Source organism: Vombatus ursinus, unplaced genomic scaffold (assembly GCF_900497805.2).
Source record: "Vombatus ursinus unplaced genomic scaffold, bare-nosed wombat genome assembly UNPS02014786.1, whole genome shotgun sequence".
NCBI lineage: Eukaryota > Metazoa > Chordata > Mammalia > Diprotodontia > Vombatidae > Vombatus > Vombatus ursinus.
Window position 1 is genome coordinate 32029883 of NW_020954564.1, and position 15889 is coordinate 32045771.

General features: G+C 46.5%; 1 protein-coding gene across 4 annotated transcripts in view; it reads left to right on the plus strand.

Annotated features, from left to right (window-relative positions):
• The window catches only part of NOL4L (nucleolar protein 4 like), a 179790-nt gene that overhangs the window by 98305 nt on the left and 65596 nt on the right, over positions 1-15889 (plus strand). For 2 of the 4 annotated variants that reach the window (XM_027867664.1, XM_027867665.1), the window contains exon 5: positions 15392-15533. In XM_027867664.1, the coding sequence (XP_027723465.1) occupies positions 15392-15533 (142 nt within the window). Of the gene's footprint in view, positions 1-434; positions 466-15031; positions 15060-15391; positions 15534-15889 lie in introns of those variants that run through there. The other 2 variants (XM_027867666.1, XM_027867667.1) reach the window with 2 other exon arrangements.

Below are 15889 nucleotides of genomic sequence, written 5' to 3' on the forward strand. Positions count from 1 at the left end.
CCCCCCCCCCCCCCCGCATACACACTCTGTCCCCCATCCCTGTGCCGGGCATCTCCCCCCGCCCCTCCTCTCTACACTTCCCCCTCCCCGTGCCCGGGACCTCTTCTCCCCGTGCCCCGCCCCCACTTCGTGCACCCTGCCCCCCCCGCCCCGTGCCTGGCCCCTCCCCCCGGTGCCCGGTGGGGGCCCCCCCTTCCCTGGCCGGCCCCGGCGCCGCTAGCACTGGGCCCTCCTCGCCCCCGCCCCCCCGGGCCGGGCAGTGACGCGCCGCGGCGGTGCCAGCCCCTCTCCCCGGGCGGCAGCAGCAGCAGCAGCAGCAGCAGCAGCTGTGGGGCTGTCACCGCGGCTCACTCTCTGCAGCCGCTGCCGTCTCCTGCTCCTCTTCGCCCAGCTCGGGCCCTTTCCCCCGTTCACCCTCCCTCCCCGCGCCCCCCCCCATCCGCCGCCGCCGCTGCCGCCGCCCAGGTACGGAGCCCAGCCCTCCCCCCTAGTCCCCGCCCCGCGGACCCCCGAGCTCTGTCGCCCCCGGCCGTTGAGCTGCGGTTGGGGGGGTCTTCGGAGGGGGTGGGGTGGGGGTGACACAAGGGGTCCCAGGGAGGAGGACGATGAAGATTGAGGGGGAGGGCTTTCTGCTTCAGGAGAGGAGGAAAAGAGGGGAGGGGGTGGCTGCTCTTTGCCTTTACCCCCCCTTCCCTCCGGAGTGTGTGTGTGTGTGTGTGTGTGTGTGTGTGTGTGTGTGTGTGTCGGGGGGAAGGATAGGGTTCTGCCACGCGGGGGGGGGGAGCGGGTGGCCCGGACTCCTGGGTGGCCAGTCCCTCTGGTCTCGGCAGAGTGGGCGCTTGGACTGGACTGTGTTGATTGTGTGGGGGATGGCTGGGAGGAGAGGGGAGAGGAGGGAAGGAGGTGGAAGTGTGTACCCCTGTTTAAAGAGTGTTGAGAGGCTCGTAGTGTGTACACACACACACACACATACACACACACGCACACGCAGAGCTGAGAGTCCACGCCGCGGCGGGGTTGGGGGTGGGAGCGGAGTGGGGAGGGCTGCGATGGGGCGCACAGTAAAGGTATTGTAAGGCGAACACTTTTTGTAGGGACTGCTGGACTAGTACTCTATTGGCGCTTAGAGAGTTAAGGACTGTTCAGGGGTTGTGGAAGGTGTTTGAAGAGAGGGTGGATGCACCGGGAGCTGGGAGGCCACTCCAGGTCTGCCGCTGTCTGAGGGGAAGTGGCTGGTGGTGGGGGATGGAAGGAGTGAGTGGCTGCCTGGAGCGGGGCGAGGGCGGCTCCGAGAGGGACTTTGGTGACCCTTAGCCAAGGAGTTGAGCTGGTGTTTGGGGAGTTCTCTCTGTCCAGGATGGGGCTGCTTTGACCCTGAGACTCCGCCTGCGTGCCCAGTTCAGGTAAACTAAAGCTGAGATAACCTGTTATGGTACTCACTGGTGGATGATGACTTGGTGGGCATATGCTTGGCCGTTTGGTGAGCAGGCATTCCTAAATTAAAGAGGTTTGGGTACCCAGGCGGGGTGGGGGGGGGAAGAATTGAGGGGGGCGTGGCAGTGCGGAGGTTTTGCTCCCATGGGGGAATGGAGATTGCTGGAATTGAAGGAATTGTAAGATGCGTTCTTAAGGTGGATTTACACCTCAGGGGCCGGAAGCCTTCGCCACTGGAAAAAAAAAAAAATCCCGTCCACATTTTGATTCCAGCTGCTGCCGTTCAAAACTGAGCCCCCAAGAGCTGCAGCTGCAGCTCCTCAGACCATCTCTTGCCCCTCTGGAGCTGGGCTTTCAGAGGAAGTTCTCATTAAGCCTCTCTAATTAGCATTATTCCTGGAGAAAGGTTAAGGTTAGATCGTCCTTTTCCTTATCAAGAGCGCCTCCCCCTCCCCTCCCCTCCCCTCTTCCCTTCCTTCCTCTTCTCTCCCCTCCTCTCTAAGTGCACAAAAGCACAAAAAATAAGTGTGAGGAGGAACAGATCAATGAAGGAGCCACAAACCCATTAATTCAAATGGAACCTTTTTTTTTTCTAAAACATTGATTTTTCTTTCTGTCTGTGTGCAGGGGAGATTAATAACCTCCTGATTTCACCTGAAATGGTGTTTGGACTCTGTGATTTCCTCCCATTTCTGGTGGAGGGTTGTGCTTGAAATAGCATCTCCCTAGGGGTAAAACCCTTCTTATTCCAGATTCTAATGGAAACTTCCTGTGCCCCAGCAGCAGGATAGGTGTTTGTATGTCCTGGCCAGCTGGAATATAAGCTGGGAGAAAGACTGTGTGTGTAGCCTCTCTTGATTTCCATGCATTTGGATAGTTATGGAAGGATTATTTACATGAGCTGTATATAGGACTTCTTACTTTTTCAACTCATGGTCCTCTGCCAGCAGCTGCTCCTGTGACCTTGGGAAATCACTTCCCCTCTGTGGTACTCGCTGTAAAATTAGGAGGTTAGATTAAAGGGTCTCTAAGATCCCTTCCTGGCCCTGTCTTTTTGCAGTTCTGTAAGACATCATGCCTGTGTTCTGTTGGTCAATGAGTAGGGCTCACTTTATGTAAACAGAGGAATAAATGATTCACTGTTGTTTTAAGCTCCCAGTACTGTTATTCCTTCATTGAAAAGCCTTAAAACTTAAAAGTTGCATCCTTAAAGTCAAACCCTTGTCTTATTCTTGGTTCATTTGGGCTTCCTTGAATGTCTTCAATAGTTGAAGAATTGTCTGTTAGGAGGATGTGTTATTGTTACCAATAACAGCTCGTGAATGGTTGCTTAAAGGATGAGTATGGGCAGAAAAGAGGTAGGCTAGTCGAATCTCGAGGATGAGAGACAACAGATGGGCAGCTCAAGTGTTCATTGGCAGCCTCGAGAATAAGAGGAAGGCCTTTATTGTATTGGGTAAATCCTCTGTGGAAGCTTCAGGGGAAATCAGGGACAAGAATTATATAGGATGAGAAGGCATGCCATGTGAGTGAGGCTCAGCTGAAGGGACTGAGGATGCATTTAGCCCAATGAAAAGAAGACTTAGGATCAGGAATGAAGGGCTATCTTATGGAAGGAGGATTAAATTTGTTTTGCTTGGATACAGAGAGCAGCGCTAGGTGCAGTGGTTAGAAGATGCAGAGGCAGATTTAAGCTCAAGAAAAGGAAGACCTTCCTAATACTGATGATGGTGATTACACTGTCCTTCAGTGCCTCAGCCTCTTGCAGAGGTTACTCTGGGTCTTGGAAATCTGTGAAAGAGAAGAATATGCCCAGAAAGGCTGAATATAAGCCCATGATGGACTATCTGCCTAGCTGTTGCTAGAGGATCAGCTTAGCTAAGGGAGAAGAGGCATCACTAGAAGGCTGGCTACTCCTAGGGCATCACATCTCTTGGCTGCTGTAGTAATCTGTGAAAACATCTAGTAAAACATAGCAGGGTTTCAATCTCTATCATCTCCAGTCTTGAAGTATTGGATTAAGTAATAATATATTCCATTTATATAGCAGCCCAAAGATCATATTGCAACTTCTCCACCATTCAGAAATGAAATGATCTGTCTTGGGAAGAAGTAGTGAAAACCCTAATGAGAGGTCTTTAAGTAGAGGCTGGATGGATAATCCCTCAGTCAGGGATGTTGTAGAGGTAGGGAGGGGTTGGACTAAATATATCCTGCCCAGATGTGAGATTCTTCCAGGCTTACTTTTGAAGAACAGTGCCTTCCAACACAGATTTCAGGCCTCATCAATCATTCTCTGGCAATAATAGACCCAGTTGCTGGGTATGTATGTCCTGTGGGGTCAGACAGCACTCAATTCAGCACCTCAATGTTGAACAGCGAGGATGTAGCACCCAAAGGCATTTCCCAGCATAGAAGGTTGATATTCTGGATCTCTCCCTACCTGGGGAGGATGTTATACTGGAGTGTGCTCTTCATTGCTTAAGTACTTTTGATCCTCTTCCTGGAAGGCAAGATTCAGGGGAAGTCTTAGGCAGAGAAGTTGCTATAAGTTCAGCTCCAGCTTTCTTGGAGAGAAGGAAAGAAAACCTTCTAAAGTTCTTATTTACTCCATGAGGGCTCACTGAACATCTCCTCCCTATAAAGAAGCTATCTTGTCCATACAGACTATCTCAGTAAAGTGTCTGCAGTTTTGATTCTTATGTAGTAGAGAGAAACTCAGACTTTAAGAATCAGGAAACCTGGGTTTAAGTCTCAGCTCCAACACTGACTTGTCTCCTCTGTGAGACTTGGTTTCTTGATCTATAAAATTTGAATAATAATACTACCCACCTATTTCAGAAGGTTATTGGGAGGAAAGCACTCTGTTAACTTTTAAATGGCTATATAAATGTATTATTAATCATTATTACAATAATTATTACTAATAACAGCATGAGAGTTGTTTGCTTAGAAAACATGAAGCATAGTTGGTTTGCGTACAATTTGGTTTGTAGACTCGTCCTTAACATCTTTGGTTTCTGTTATTTTGAGTTACTATGCTAGTGTGCTTATGTGTGAGAAGATAGGCAGGGTGTGATTGCCATTTTAAAATGTCTAACGGACTAGCTAATAGAAGGATTAGATATGTCATTTATGGTGCTGGAAAATAGAGGAGGAGTAAAAGTTATAAGGAGATAGATTTTTTAAATCGATAAGTATTTATTAAGGACCTACTGTGTGCCAGTCACTGTGCTAGGCTCTAGGGACAAAAAAATAAGACAATGCCCGTCCTTAAGGAAGTTACATTCTGTCAGGGGAGAGAATATGTATATTTGTAGATATATACAAAATAGATACAAGGTGATTTTTTGGGGGGGAAGATGAGGAAGGGCACTAGCAGCTAGGAAGAAAAGCTTCATGTGTAAGGCTGGTGTTTAAGCTAAGTCTTAAAAGAAACTAGAGATTCTAAGAGGCAGAGGTGAGGAGAAAATGGATTATGATGAAGAACTTTTTAGTGATTAGAACTGTCCAGTAAAGCATAGGCAGCCTGTGAAGTAGTGAGCACTGGAGGTGCTCAAATAGAGACCAGATGACCAATTGTCACAGATTCTGAAGAGGTAATTCTTACTTGAGTTAGGAGTTAGAGTGGTTGACCTCTGAGTCCCTTTCAACACTAAAACACCATTCTGTGAATACATATTTTTAAGAGATATTGTGTGAGAGAGAACTTGAGAGAACAGGAGAGAGAAATTGAAAGTGTGTGTGTGTGTGTGTGTGTGTGTGTGTGTGAGAGAGAGACAGAGACAGAGACAGAGACAGGAGAGACCGAGAGAACACTTAAATGCATCTGTGTTCTCATTGATGAGAGTTCTCTCTCTTCTGGGGCAGATTGCAACTTCTCCATGCCTTTTTGTGTATCTATATAATTCAAAATGCGCCGGATGATGGATTATTTGTATGCCCTCCCATGTTGTTTCCACATTTCTCACAAAAGGGTATGTCTGTAGAAATAGTGGTAAAAAGGGTTTATGTTGTCAGACATGAAATTCCTTACTGTTGCAGAAAAGATGCCCTTCAACTGAGATTGTAACCGAAAAAGGCAGCTTTAAGGATCTTCCTGGTCCCGTTGGGCAGAAAAGTGAATTTGCCCTTCTATTTAATTAGTGCTGTACCAGATTTCTTGGGATCTGCTGCCTTTCTTCATGACCAGCATTTAAAGCCTGCTGCCTTTGATCCCGATCTGTTCCCTCTTCCATTAGTCAGTCAGGCTGATGAACTGGCTGATGAGCAGAAGTGGTTAAGTTGGGGTCAAATGCGGTTCAATACCTTCTTGGCATGCTCAGAAGGCTGTGCTTAATGTTTGCTGACATGGAGACAAGGTTAAGGAGAGCTTTCTACCAGGGAATTTCATGGAACTGGCCTAGGCTGGCAGGGACCAAGGGGAGGTGCTGCCCAGTGGTAAGAGACTGAGAAACAAAGGCGGAGACAGAGAGAGGTGCAGAGACATATAGACGGGGGGGGGGGGGGGGGGGGGAAATCATTCTCTGGGCCTCTAGAATGAAAGGAGGGGAACTAAGAGGGGCTTTCCCATTCCAAATCCTGGGGTGATGATGATCTTGGTGCTGATCTAGTCTGGAGAAAGCTGTTGCTGGGGCAACTGAAGGTGGCACAGATTCTGGGTTAAAAGAAGTTAACAACTTTAATGCAAAACAAAATACCATAATATGGCAACTGTGGTTTTTGCCCATGGAACCTGTCTTGGCTGGAGGCCTTCAGAAAGAAGGGCTTGTTTTTGGCTTTCCTGCCTCAGAAATGCCTCCTCTCCCTCCCTGCTCCTCTCCCCTCCCCTCCTGCTCCCCGTCCCCCAACCACACCCAGGACTCTCGGACCCAGGGTTACAGGTTAAGATTGCATTAAATTCCAAGCAAATCCCTCTTTTTTTTTCTTTGCCCAAAGTAAGTGGAGCATATAGAGTTTCAGCTCTTAGAGAGGGCCTGGAAAGTAAATCGTGTGTGGCAAGAGCCAGGATCCCACAGCAGGGAGGATATAAATGGCCTGACTTCAGAGGCTCCAGGAACCCAGTTCCAGAGAAATTGACCCCAGTTGTAAAATAATCAGGTTACTGATAGCACCTGCCTGTATTTACAAGCCTTGGTTACAGGGACAGTTCCCTATTTTGCCCAGGAGCCACCATTTTGCTTCATCTGTGCTCTGTGCTCTGCCTGCCAGGCTCCCGGGGCCCCCTTAGTCCTTGGGTAAGGGGTTTGTGTGCCAACAAGAAAAGGTGGCATGGTAGAATCCTGGAATTGTAGAGTGGAAAGGTTCCTTAGAAAAGGGACCTTAGGGAAAATGTCCAACCTATTCACTTTATAGATGAGGAAACTAGAGAACTGCCTGGGGGAGTGACTTGTTTGATGCCATAGAGCTAGTAATTAGCACAGCCTGTATTAAAACCCCAGGCTCTCTGACCCTAAATTCAAGACTTTTCCGATTATTCCACTTCCCCTACCATAATGTTGATCTGGGACTGAACAGTCTGAGGTCAAATTCTAGTGTTCTTGGACAGTTCCCTTGACCTCTGCAGTCTTCCATTTTCTCCTCTGTAAAGGGATTGGAACATCTCTAAGGTCCCTTCCTATTTTAAATTCTATAATCCTATGATCTAGGCCAGAGGTGTCAAACTCAACCTGCCTGCAAAGCTGCCAACCAGAAAAAAATAAATAAAAATAAAATATAACATAGATAGTGTTGATTTGTGGTTTTTGTAAGTCACTGTGTGACCTGCAGGGATCCATTTCTATTTGAGTTTGCCACCATTGATCTAGTCAGATTGACTCATTTTTCAGAGGAGGAAACTGAGGCCCAGAGACAAAGGAAAGCTACTGTCTCCCAGGTCACAATGAATCATCAGCAGAGTTAGGACTAGATCTCCAGGTGTCCCATGTTCTCATCAGAGGCTCTTTCCATTATGTTGTGCTATTCGAAAAAGAACAGAGACTGAACATGCCCGTGAATTTTGGACTGGAGATAAGGAGGAGGGGAGGGTTTAACTTTCTTCCCTTTCACCCTCCCAGCCCTCAGTCACGCTCAGAGTGGAATCCTGGTTCCAGTGGGAGGGTGCGTCCCTGTGACTGCACTGCTGACTTCTGAAGAGCTCCCCTTTCAGGGGAGCAGTTGGCCCCAGTGCTCTGTGACCCTAGTGTTAGCAGTTCAGGCCCTTTTCTTGTTGGAAAAGAAGGCAGTAGAGTTTTTTATTGCCGGGCTCTGGAGACTGTTGGCTTTGGAATGCTGGAGGGCAGAAGGAGTGGGAGGGAGATGCCAGGCAGATGGTTCAGGGCAGCTGTTGTCACATGCTGCTGCCAGGTGTCTTATGGACGGAGGGGCTGAGGATTGAGTGCTATATGGCACCTAAGAGATCAATGAGAGCTGGCCCATCATTTTACACACAAGGAAATTGGGGTCTCACATAGCTTATTTAAGTAGTAGATCTGGGATGTGAACCCATTTTCTCAGACTCCAGATCCAGTGTTCTTTATCCCACTCTTATGCCGTGCCTCTGAGGGACCAAGTTCGAGGTTGGGGTTTGAGAGGGAAAACCTCCCCACCATAATTTCCCTGTTGTCAGGAAAGTTTTGGGCTCAGCCCAGCCTCAGCCCTGGAAGGGACCTTGGGCCATCTCTTTCAACACCCTCATTAGATGAGGAAACTGAGACTCATGGAAGTGAAATGATTCGTCCATGGTCACACAATTTGTAAGTAGCAGAGCCAGGATCTCTGACTCCAGATCCAGGGCTCTTCCCACTTTGCCACACTGCCTTAAAGGAAGAAGATTGAGGATAAGAGAGGGCTCTAGGAGAGAGCTGAGAGGCAAATGGATGGTTCTTTTATTTTCTAATCAAAGTTTCACTGAAGTTTGCTTACATGAAAAAAGAATTTGGTAGATCAAATTCCCCTGAGAGCCAAGGAAGGAAAAGAATGATGGGCCCAACTTGTAAAGCCAGAGTTGTAGAGGAACTGATTAGCCTAAAGCCTGGCCCCCCTTTTCATTTGTGGAGTGGATTTTCTTTCTCTGAGTTATTTATGGGTGCAGAACAGTGCTCTCTGATAATTACCTGAGCAATTAGCTGAGGTTGCCTCATTCTCAGGGTGCCAGGGGGTGATGGGAGTCATGATTAGACTTGCTACAATTGAAGCCTTTATGTAAATATATATTTTTATATATATATATATATATATATATATCTGTGCATGACATGTCTATCTATATCTGATATATCTCATCTATATCTGAGGGACTGATGGCATTTGAGGATGAAATTGGGGTCTTGGATAGGAGGCCCCTTTCTCAATTCAACACTAAAAGCCTTTCATCTATTTTTACAAGCATTTATTAAACACCTTTTTTCCAGATACAATTTTACATGCTGGAGTTATAAAGATAAAAAATAGTCTTTGCCTTCAAGGAATGTATATTCTGTCATGCAGGGTGAGGATAATATTGCTTTACAGGGTTTGGGTGGTTTCTCCCACTTTGGTCAAAATATATTAGTAGAAAATGTTATAATTTTTTTAAATTTCATAACTTTAGAGCCATAAGGGACCTCAGAGACCACCTAATCCAGTTCCCTCATTTTACTGGTGAGAAAGCTGAGGCCCAGGAAAGGGAAGTGACTTACTAAAGGTCATACAGTCAGCAGCCAAGCTGCAAGTTCCAATCCGGGTCCTCTTACCGAAACCAATGCTCTTCTATATTCAAATCAACCCAGGTTCTGCCCAGGTCAGGCTGAGTCTAAACTTCCTTGGCATAATGACACCTCATGCAGAAGGGTGGGGAAGACTGGGAGCTTATAAGCAGAGGGGAAGTTGTCTACTCTTATTAAAACAGAAATGATAGTGAGCATGTCCCTGCCCAGTATGAGTATGGAGTTTAAAAAAAAAATCCAACAGTGGAAGCAGGGAAAAGAAAACTGGCTTCCAAAAGTCTTGATGTTAATAATTAAGAGAATTAAAGTCAAGGCTCCATTTCTGTTCTCCCCTCAGTATTTCCTTTGGCTCCCACCCTGAGGTGTGGTGTTCTTGGTCCTGACCTCTGTTTGAAGTAGGTCCTTCAGATCCCAAGGCCCCCAGGCCTTTGGAGGGGTACCTCTATAATAATGCCATCTTTGTATACTCCCCAGCTGTTTTACACAGCTTTCTTACAGAAACACTGTGAGGTAGAGAGTGTAAGTGTCATCTCCTTTTACAGATGACAAAAATCAAGGCTCAGAGTGGGGGAGATTATAACTTAGGGGCTCTGGATTTGAAGTTAGAAGCTTTGGGTTTGAAACTTAACTCTTCTACTTATTACTTGTGGGGCCTGTAGAAGTCACAATTTCACTGGTCCTTAGTCCCTTTCTGCCCTAAGTCAGCCCTGTGAATCTATGGCTTACCCAAGATCACAGGACCAGCCAGTACTGGGACCAGGACCCAAATCTAGGCCTCTTGACATCCAGTCTTGTGTCATTTCTGTTCTTTCGTGGTAGCTCTTGTAGCAAAATCACTACGTTTTATTAGAGTTGAATATGTCATGGTAGAAGAGTACCATAGTGGGACTCAGAGGTCCTGGGTTTGTATCCTAGCTACATAACCCTGGGTAAGTCAATGGACCTCTTTAGGCCTCAGTTTCCTTTAAAGTTCTGGAGTTGGAGAAGGTTATCACTAGGGTCGTTTGACAAAATGGGGCAACTAGGTGGCACAATAGATAGAGTGCCAGCCTGGAGTCAGGGAGACCTGAGTTCAAATCTAACCTCAGACACTTACTAGCTATGTGACACCAGGCAAGTCATTTAACTCTATTTGCCTCAGTTTCCTTATCTGTAAAATGTGCTAGAAAAGGAAATGACACCACTCCAGTTTCTTTGCCAAGAAAACCTCAAATGAGGTCACAAACAGTCAGACACTACTGAAATGACTGAACAACAAAACGACAACCTGTGACAGATTTCAATCCTGTGGAACCATGACTTTCTTGCTCAGAGTCACAGGGTCAGTGTCAAGAGATGGGACAGGAACTGGGTCTTTTAGATGTCGAGTCTGATGATGTAGCTCCTTTCACTTTTATCACACCCACTATTGAAGCAGATGGCTCTCTCCAGTAGATCCCTAGTGCAAAAGCTCTTCATGGGATCAGAATTTGAGAAGCTCATTACCTTGGGGACATATTTGGATGAAACACCCATTCCTGGGAGAGATTTCAGCTGGCACGAGGAAGTCATTGCTAGGAAGCCTTGCTGGCCGCACTGCAACACTGTGGGGTGGGAGTGCTGGGCTGGGTTTTTATGTGACCCTCTTTTGGAGAAACTTGTGCCAATAGATTGGAGCCCTTACTTTGTTAGATCAGCCTCATGTATTCTCTTTCTTTTTGGAATGATAGAGGATTCAGGAGTGGTGATGAACATGAAGGGAAGTGGTTGGTGAGATGTGGGGGTGGGACGTGGGGGTTGTTTGAGCTTTATTATTCATTATTTATTATTTATTATTCATAGCTAGGTCAGGGTTTAACTCTTTGGAGAAGCTGAACAGTGTGTTCACTTGAGCATTGTCTTGGACAATTCATTTCAGCAAATTCAATAATTACCTATTGAGAATGGTGAAGTGAAAAAGTACCCCAGACTTAGGCTCTGGTCTTGGCCCTGATATTTCACCACCTGTTTGATCTTGTGTGAAGTAACTTCAATTACCCGAAACTTGGTTTCCACACCTGTGAAATGGGGATAGCAGTCCTTGTACTACCTGCTTCTCAGGGTTATGGTGAGGGAAAGGGCCTTCTAAGTCCTAGAGGACTGTAGAAACGTAGGCCGCTGTCATTGCTTACTCCTCTATCTTACGCTGTGGGAAAACTATGAGGTGTGGTCCTTGTCCCCAGAGAGCTAACCATCTTGCTGGGGAGACAAGACTGAGGCATGTAGGAAACAGTTATATACCAGAGGGTGTGGATAATTTAGATCTGTGAATGAAAGCTTTGAATGCCAGGCCAAAGAGTTTGAATTTCTCCCTGTAGGCACTGGAGGGGATGGAGAGTCTACGTAGAGGATAGCCAGGGCACATTGCTTTCTAAAGCAATGAGCACTGTATCTCTCCCTCTCACTTCTTCTTCCCTCTAGAAATTCAAGACGGACTGCAAGAGAATTTAGGGAATATTTAGGGGAAACAATTCCTAATCTGGCTAATCAGGGAAGGCTTCCTGAAAGAGGTAGAATCGGAAGCAAGTTTGAAAAGAGAGACAGGAAGTAGCATGGACAGGAAGCAGAAGGCAGTCATCAAGCCTTCCACCTCTTGGCCTGGTGAATAATTCCTAAAGACCAAAACATATGTTAAGCTCTTTCATGAAGTCTTCCCTGGTGTTATACATGTCCACCTTCACCCACCCCCGGGACTAATAACTACCTTCCGCCTGGAGTCTCATGTAGTACTTTCTTTTGCACCTCTCAGTTTATCTTTGTTGGTGTCTTACTCTATTAAGGTCCGAGGCAGAGACTTCTGTCTAAAACTTTGTATCTCTCCCAGCGCTAAGAACAGGGCTCTGCCCGCAGTAGATACTCTGTACATGTTTGTTGGTTAGCTGTATACAGTAATAGACCATAATTTTGAAAGTTTCCATTGTAAAAATTCTCAACAAATCCAAAAAGTCCTGGAAAAATATCCATACCCCATCATGGGCACTGATTGTGGCTTTATTCTGGCACTACTGAAATAAAGTTCACAACAACAACAGTAATGATGACTCATTTTTCCATAGTGCCCCAAGATTTACACAGTACTTAATTCTCTATGGCTCTTTGAGGGGCTGTTAGCAGTATCCCAATTTTACCATTAAGGAAACAGGTTCAGAATTGTGAGGCCATCGGCCATTTGGTCATTTTGTAAGTGTTGGTGCTGGGTTTGGGAACTTGTGATCCCAAGTTCAGCTCTTTTTCTCCCCCAGTATGCTGTCTTTGGATTCACTTCTGTTGCATTCACAAGTACCAGGTTTGGGGGGGGGGGTGGCCCACTTTCGTGTGGTCACCAAAGGGATACTTTTGGAATATGACTTTACTTTCAATAGAACACAAGCTACTTGAGGGCAGTGATTGTTTCATTTTTTGTTTGTGTCTGTATCCACAGCAACTTCTATTCAGTGGGTGCTTAACAAACACATTTGTTGAGCTAGTTTGAATTAGAAGATCATTTACACTGCCCTTGTTGGGGGGCATTCCTAGAAGGAAACTAGCTAATCTTTATGGTCTGCTCCAGATCCAAATTCTCAGCATTTTAGAGCTAACTTGCACTAGACATAATGCCATGCACGTAGTAGGCACTTAATAAATGTTGGTTTATATGATTGAGATGTGAGGTTCTGAACTGTGGCCTCTGCTGGTGGAAGCATTGGCTGTTTTCAGAAACATCTTTGTAAAAAGTCTTCCTTGGGTGAACAAAATTTCCCTTAGCCCAAGATGGAAGGGTTGGAAGCTATCAGAGATATATATTATTGAGTAGTACCAGGAAAAGCCAGCCAGCCTCATGTGTTCTTTTTCTTTTTGGAATGATAGAGGATCCAGGGGTGGTTATGAACATGAAGGGAAGTGGTTGGTGAGATGTGGGGGTGGGACGTGGGGGGTTGTTTGAGCTTTATTATTCATTATTTATTATTTATTATTCATAGCTAGGTCAGGGTTTAACTCTTTGGAGAAGCTGAACAGTGTGTTCACCTGAGGGCCAAAGGAATGAAGTAAGAGTGTTTGATCGTGAATAGAGTCTGAAGGAGCGTAATAATTTCAGAGAACATTTTCATGAAGGGTAGCATGTTCCCTTACTGGGAAGAGTTGTTCTTTGAGGAGAGTCTGAGTCTGTGTGGTTGGGAGGACATATTCTCTAGAAAGATTAGCTCTTAGGAGATGTGTGTGTGTGTATGTATTTAAGGGACCCTTGTACCTTCCTAGTAATTTAGCACACAATAGTGGAAAGGGAATCCAAAGACCTGAGTTTGATTCCTGACTGTGTAAGTTGGAATCATAGGATTTAGGTTTGGACAGGACCTAGGAAAACATTGGGTTTAGCCCATATATTTGATGGAAAAAGAAACTGAGGTCCAGAGAGGGAAAGGACTTAATCCTAGGTCACACAGGTAATCAGTAGGAGAGCTGATATTTGAACCCAGGTAATTTGAGTCCAAATCTAGTGTGTTTTTTCTCCTACTTTACTACTTATGGACAAGTCATTAAATTTCTCAACCTCAGTTTTTCCATCTGTAAAATGAGGGGGTTAGACGAGACCATCTCTGAGTTCCCTACTAAACCTAAATCCAATGTAAGGCAGAGAGTTGAGCGAAGAATACAATTCCCTCTAAAGGCTGGACTGTCAAGGGGGAGAGATTGAGAAGCAAAATCTGTAATTCTTCTCATTCCTCCTCACTGACATCTCCCTCCAACACGGCAGATAGATACCTGCCATTCAGAAGGGGACCGAAGAAAGTTCAAATCAGTTTTTTAAGATGTTTAGTCATTATTTAAAAAAAAATAAAAAGGCTGACTGATTCAGCCCATGTGTAAGATGAGGCTCTCAGTGGGAGTAAGGTTGATATTGATCCTATTTTTTCCACCAGTGAAGGGAAATGTAACCAGGCTCTGAGTATGAAGGAACCCAAGAAATGTTGAGGTTTCCCTTGTCCAACCGGCATTCTATTGCTGGCTTTGAAACACCCTGCTTTATTTTCCCTAGAATATGGCCTGGAGGGAAAAGGCTTCTTCCAGGGGTGGGAGGTTGGGGTCCAGTGGCTTTCTTCCCAGGGTTTTCCAGACAACAGGAGAATTGGGACAGGGACCATGTGCACAGCCTTAAGTGATTATGGAGGTAGAGAGCTCTGAATCTGGAAAGACCTGGGGATTTTTTGAGAACCAGTTCCTGCTAATTTAGTGTTATCTGTGTGGCTTTGGGTAAGGCATTCAGCCTTTCTGGGCCTCTGAACCTGTATCTATAAAATGAGGTTAGATGGAATATTATCTCTTAGGGCCTCTTCCAGTCCCAAATCCCATGTTCTTCAATCTTGTGCTTGTTTGTAGTGGGTAGCAGCTCAGTGGATGGGACTTGGTCCCCAGAAAGAGGCCACAACATTTGATCTTCTCCAGAAGGCTGCCTGTTACTATGTCCTTTCTGAAAGGACAGATCCAGGAGGCTCCCCTCACCTCCCTGGCCCCTTTTCAGACCCTCTGTTTTTGTTCAGCTATGAGCCACCCACCCCCTTCCTTTCTTTAAAATTCTGTGGCTGACCTCTTTGGCTCTGGAAGCTATCCAAGTGCCGTATCTCAGAAACCCAGGAAAGGTTAGGAAGGAGGAAGAGAGAAATGTCTTTTTGGCTGGGGGAGTGGGAGAAAGGAATTCCATCTATGCTGCATGGGAGTTGGTGGTGTGTCGCCAAGCGTGGTTTGCAGTGGCTCTCCACACAGCCACTGGCAGCCCGAGGGACCCAGGCAACCTCAGGGCTCCCAACCCTGCTGGAGCTCCCTGCATCCTGTTTCCTTAGCCCAAAGCCCTAGCTAAGCCTTCTTCCCGAGGCTGGGTGGGGAGGCAGGGTGGTGCTTGTTTACTGGGCTTGCTTCAATCTTGGTGTTGACTCCAGGCTCTGAAGGGTAAGAGCCAGAGAGTCCTGCCATCCGCCCCTCCAGGATGTGAATCCTTGTAATTGTCCTCAATTACAGGCAGGGCTGTTCCTCAGCTCTGTCTTCAAACAGGAAACAGAACACCGGTCACTTCTTTGGGGGAAATGTTATCCAGCATGGCTCCTGCCACCAGATGATTTGGAAGTTGATGGTGGCTTGTGTGTGCGGTGCCTGCCCCCTACAATATCTGTGGAATCAAGATCGGCACAGGAGACTGTCTTGGGGTGAGGATGGTATATTAGGAGTAATTTCAGTCTTCCCTCTGTAACACTCTTTGTTTTTTTGATTATTATTACCCCCAGGATGAGACTTCCGTGAGCAGTGAGGATTTTGATATGAATGACTCCACATGGATGTCAGCTGATCAACATCTAAGCTCCAGCTTGAGCCCCAGCCAGGACGAGAGGATGCGGAGCCCACAGAACCTCCCTAGCCAGGAGGACGGTGAGTGCCTGTTTCCCTCGCCAGGGGCCCCTCGGGTGGAGGTGTGGGGGCAGGAGGAGAGTCTGGACTCAGCAGTTGACATTAAGATTTGAGATTATAAAGTCTGCTCTCTGTTAGATGGGCTTGTCTGTGTCTGCCATGCAATTTCTAGCCCAGCCTGCCATGTGGAAAGATTTCTTCAAGGCTATGTAATGGGGGTAGGGCAGCATCTGAATCCATAGGTCACAGCAGGCAAGCTACCCATAGACTTGCCTGAGAAGCACCTTGGTAGGATAGGAAGAGAACTGGTCTGGGACCAAGGGGTCCTGGGGGCTAGTCCTGACTCTGCTATTACCTAGCTGTGTGACCTTGGTCAA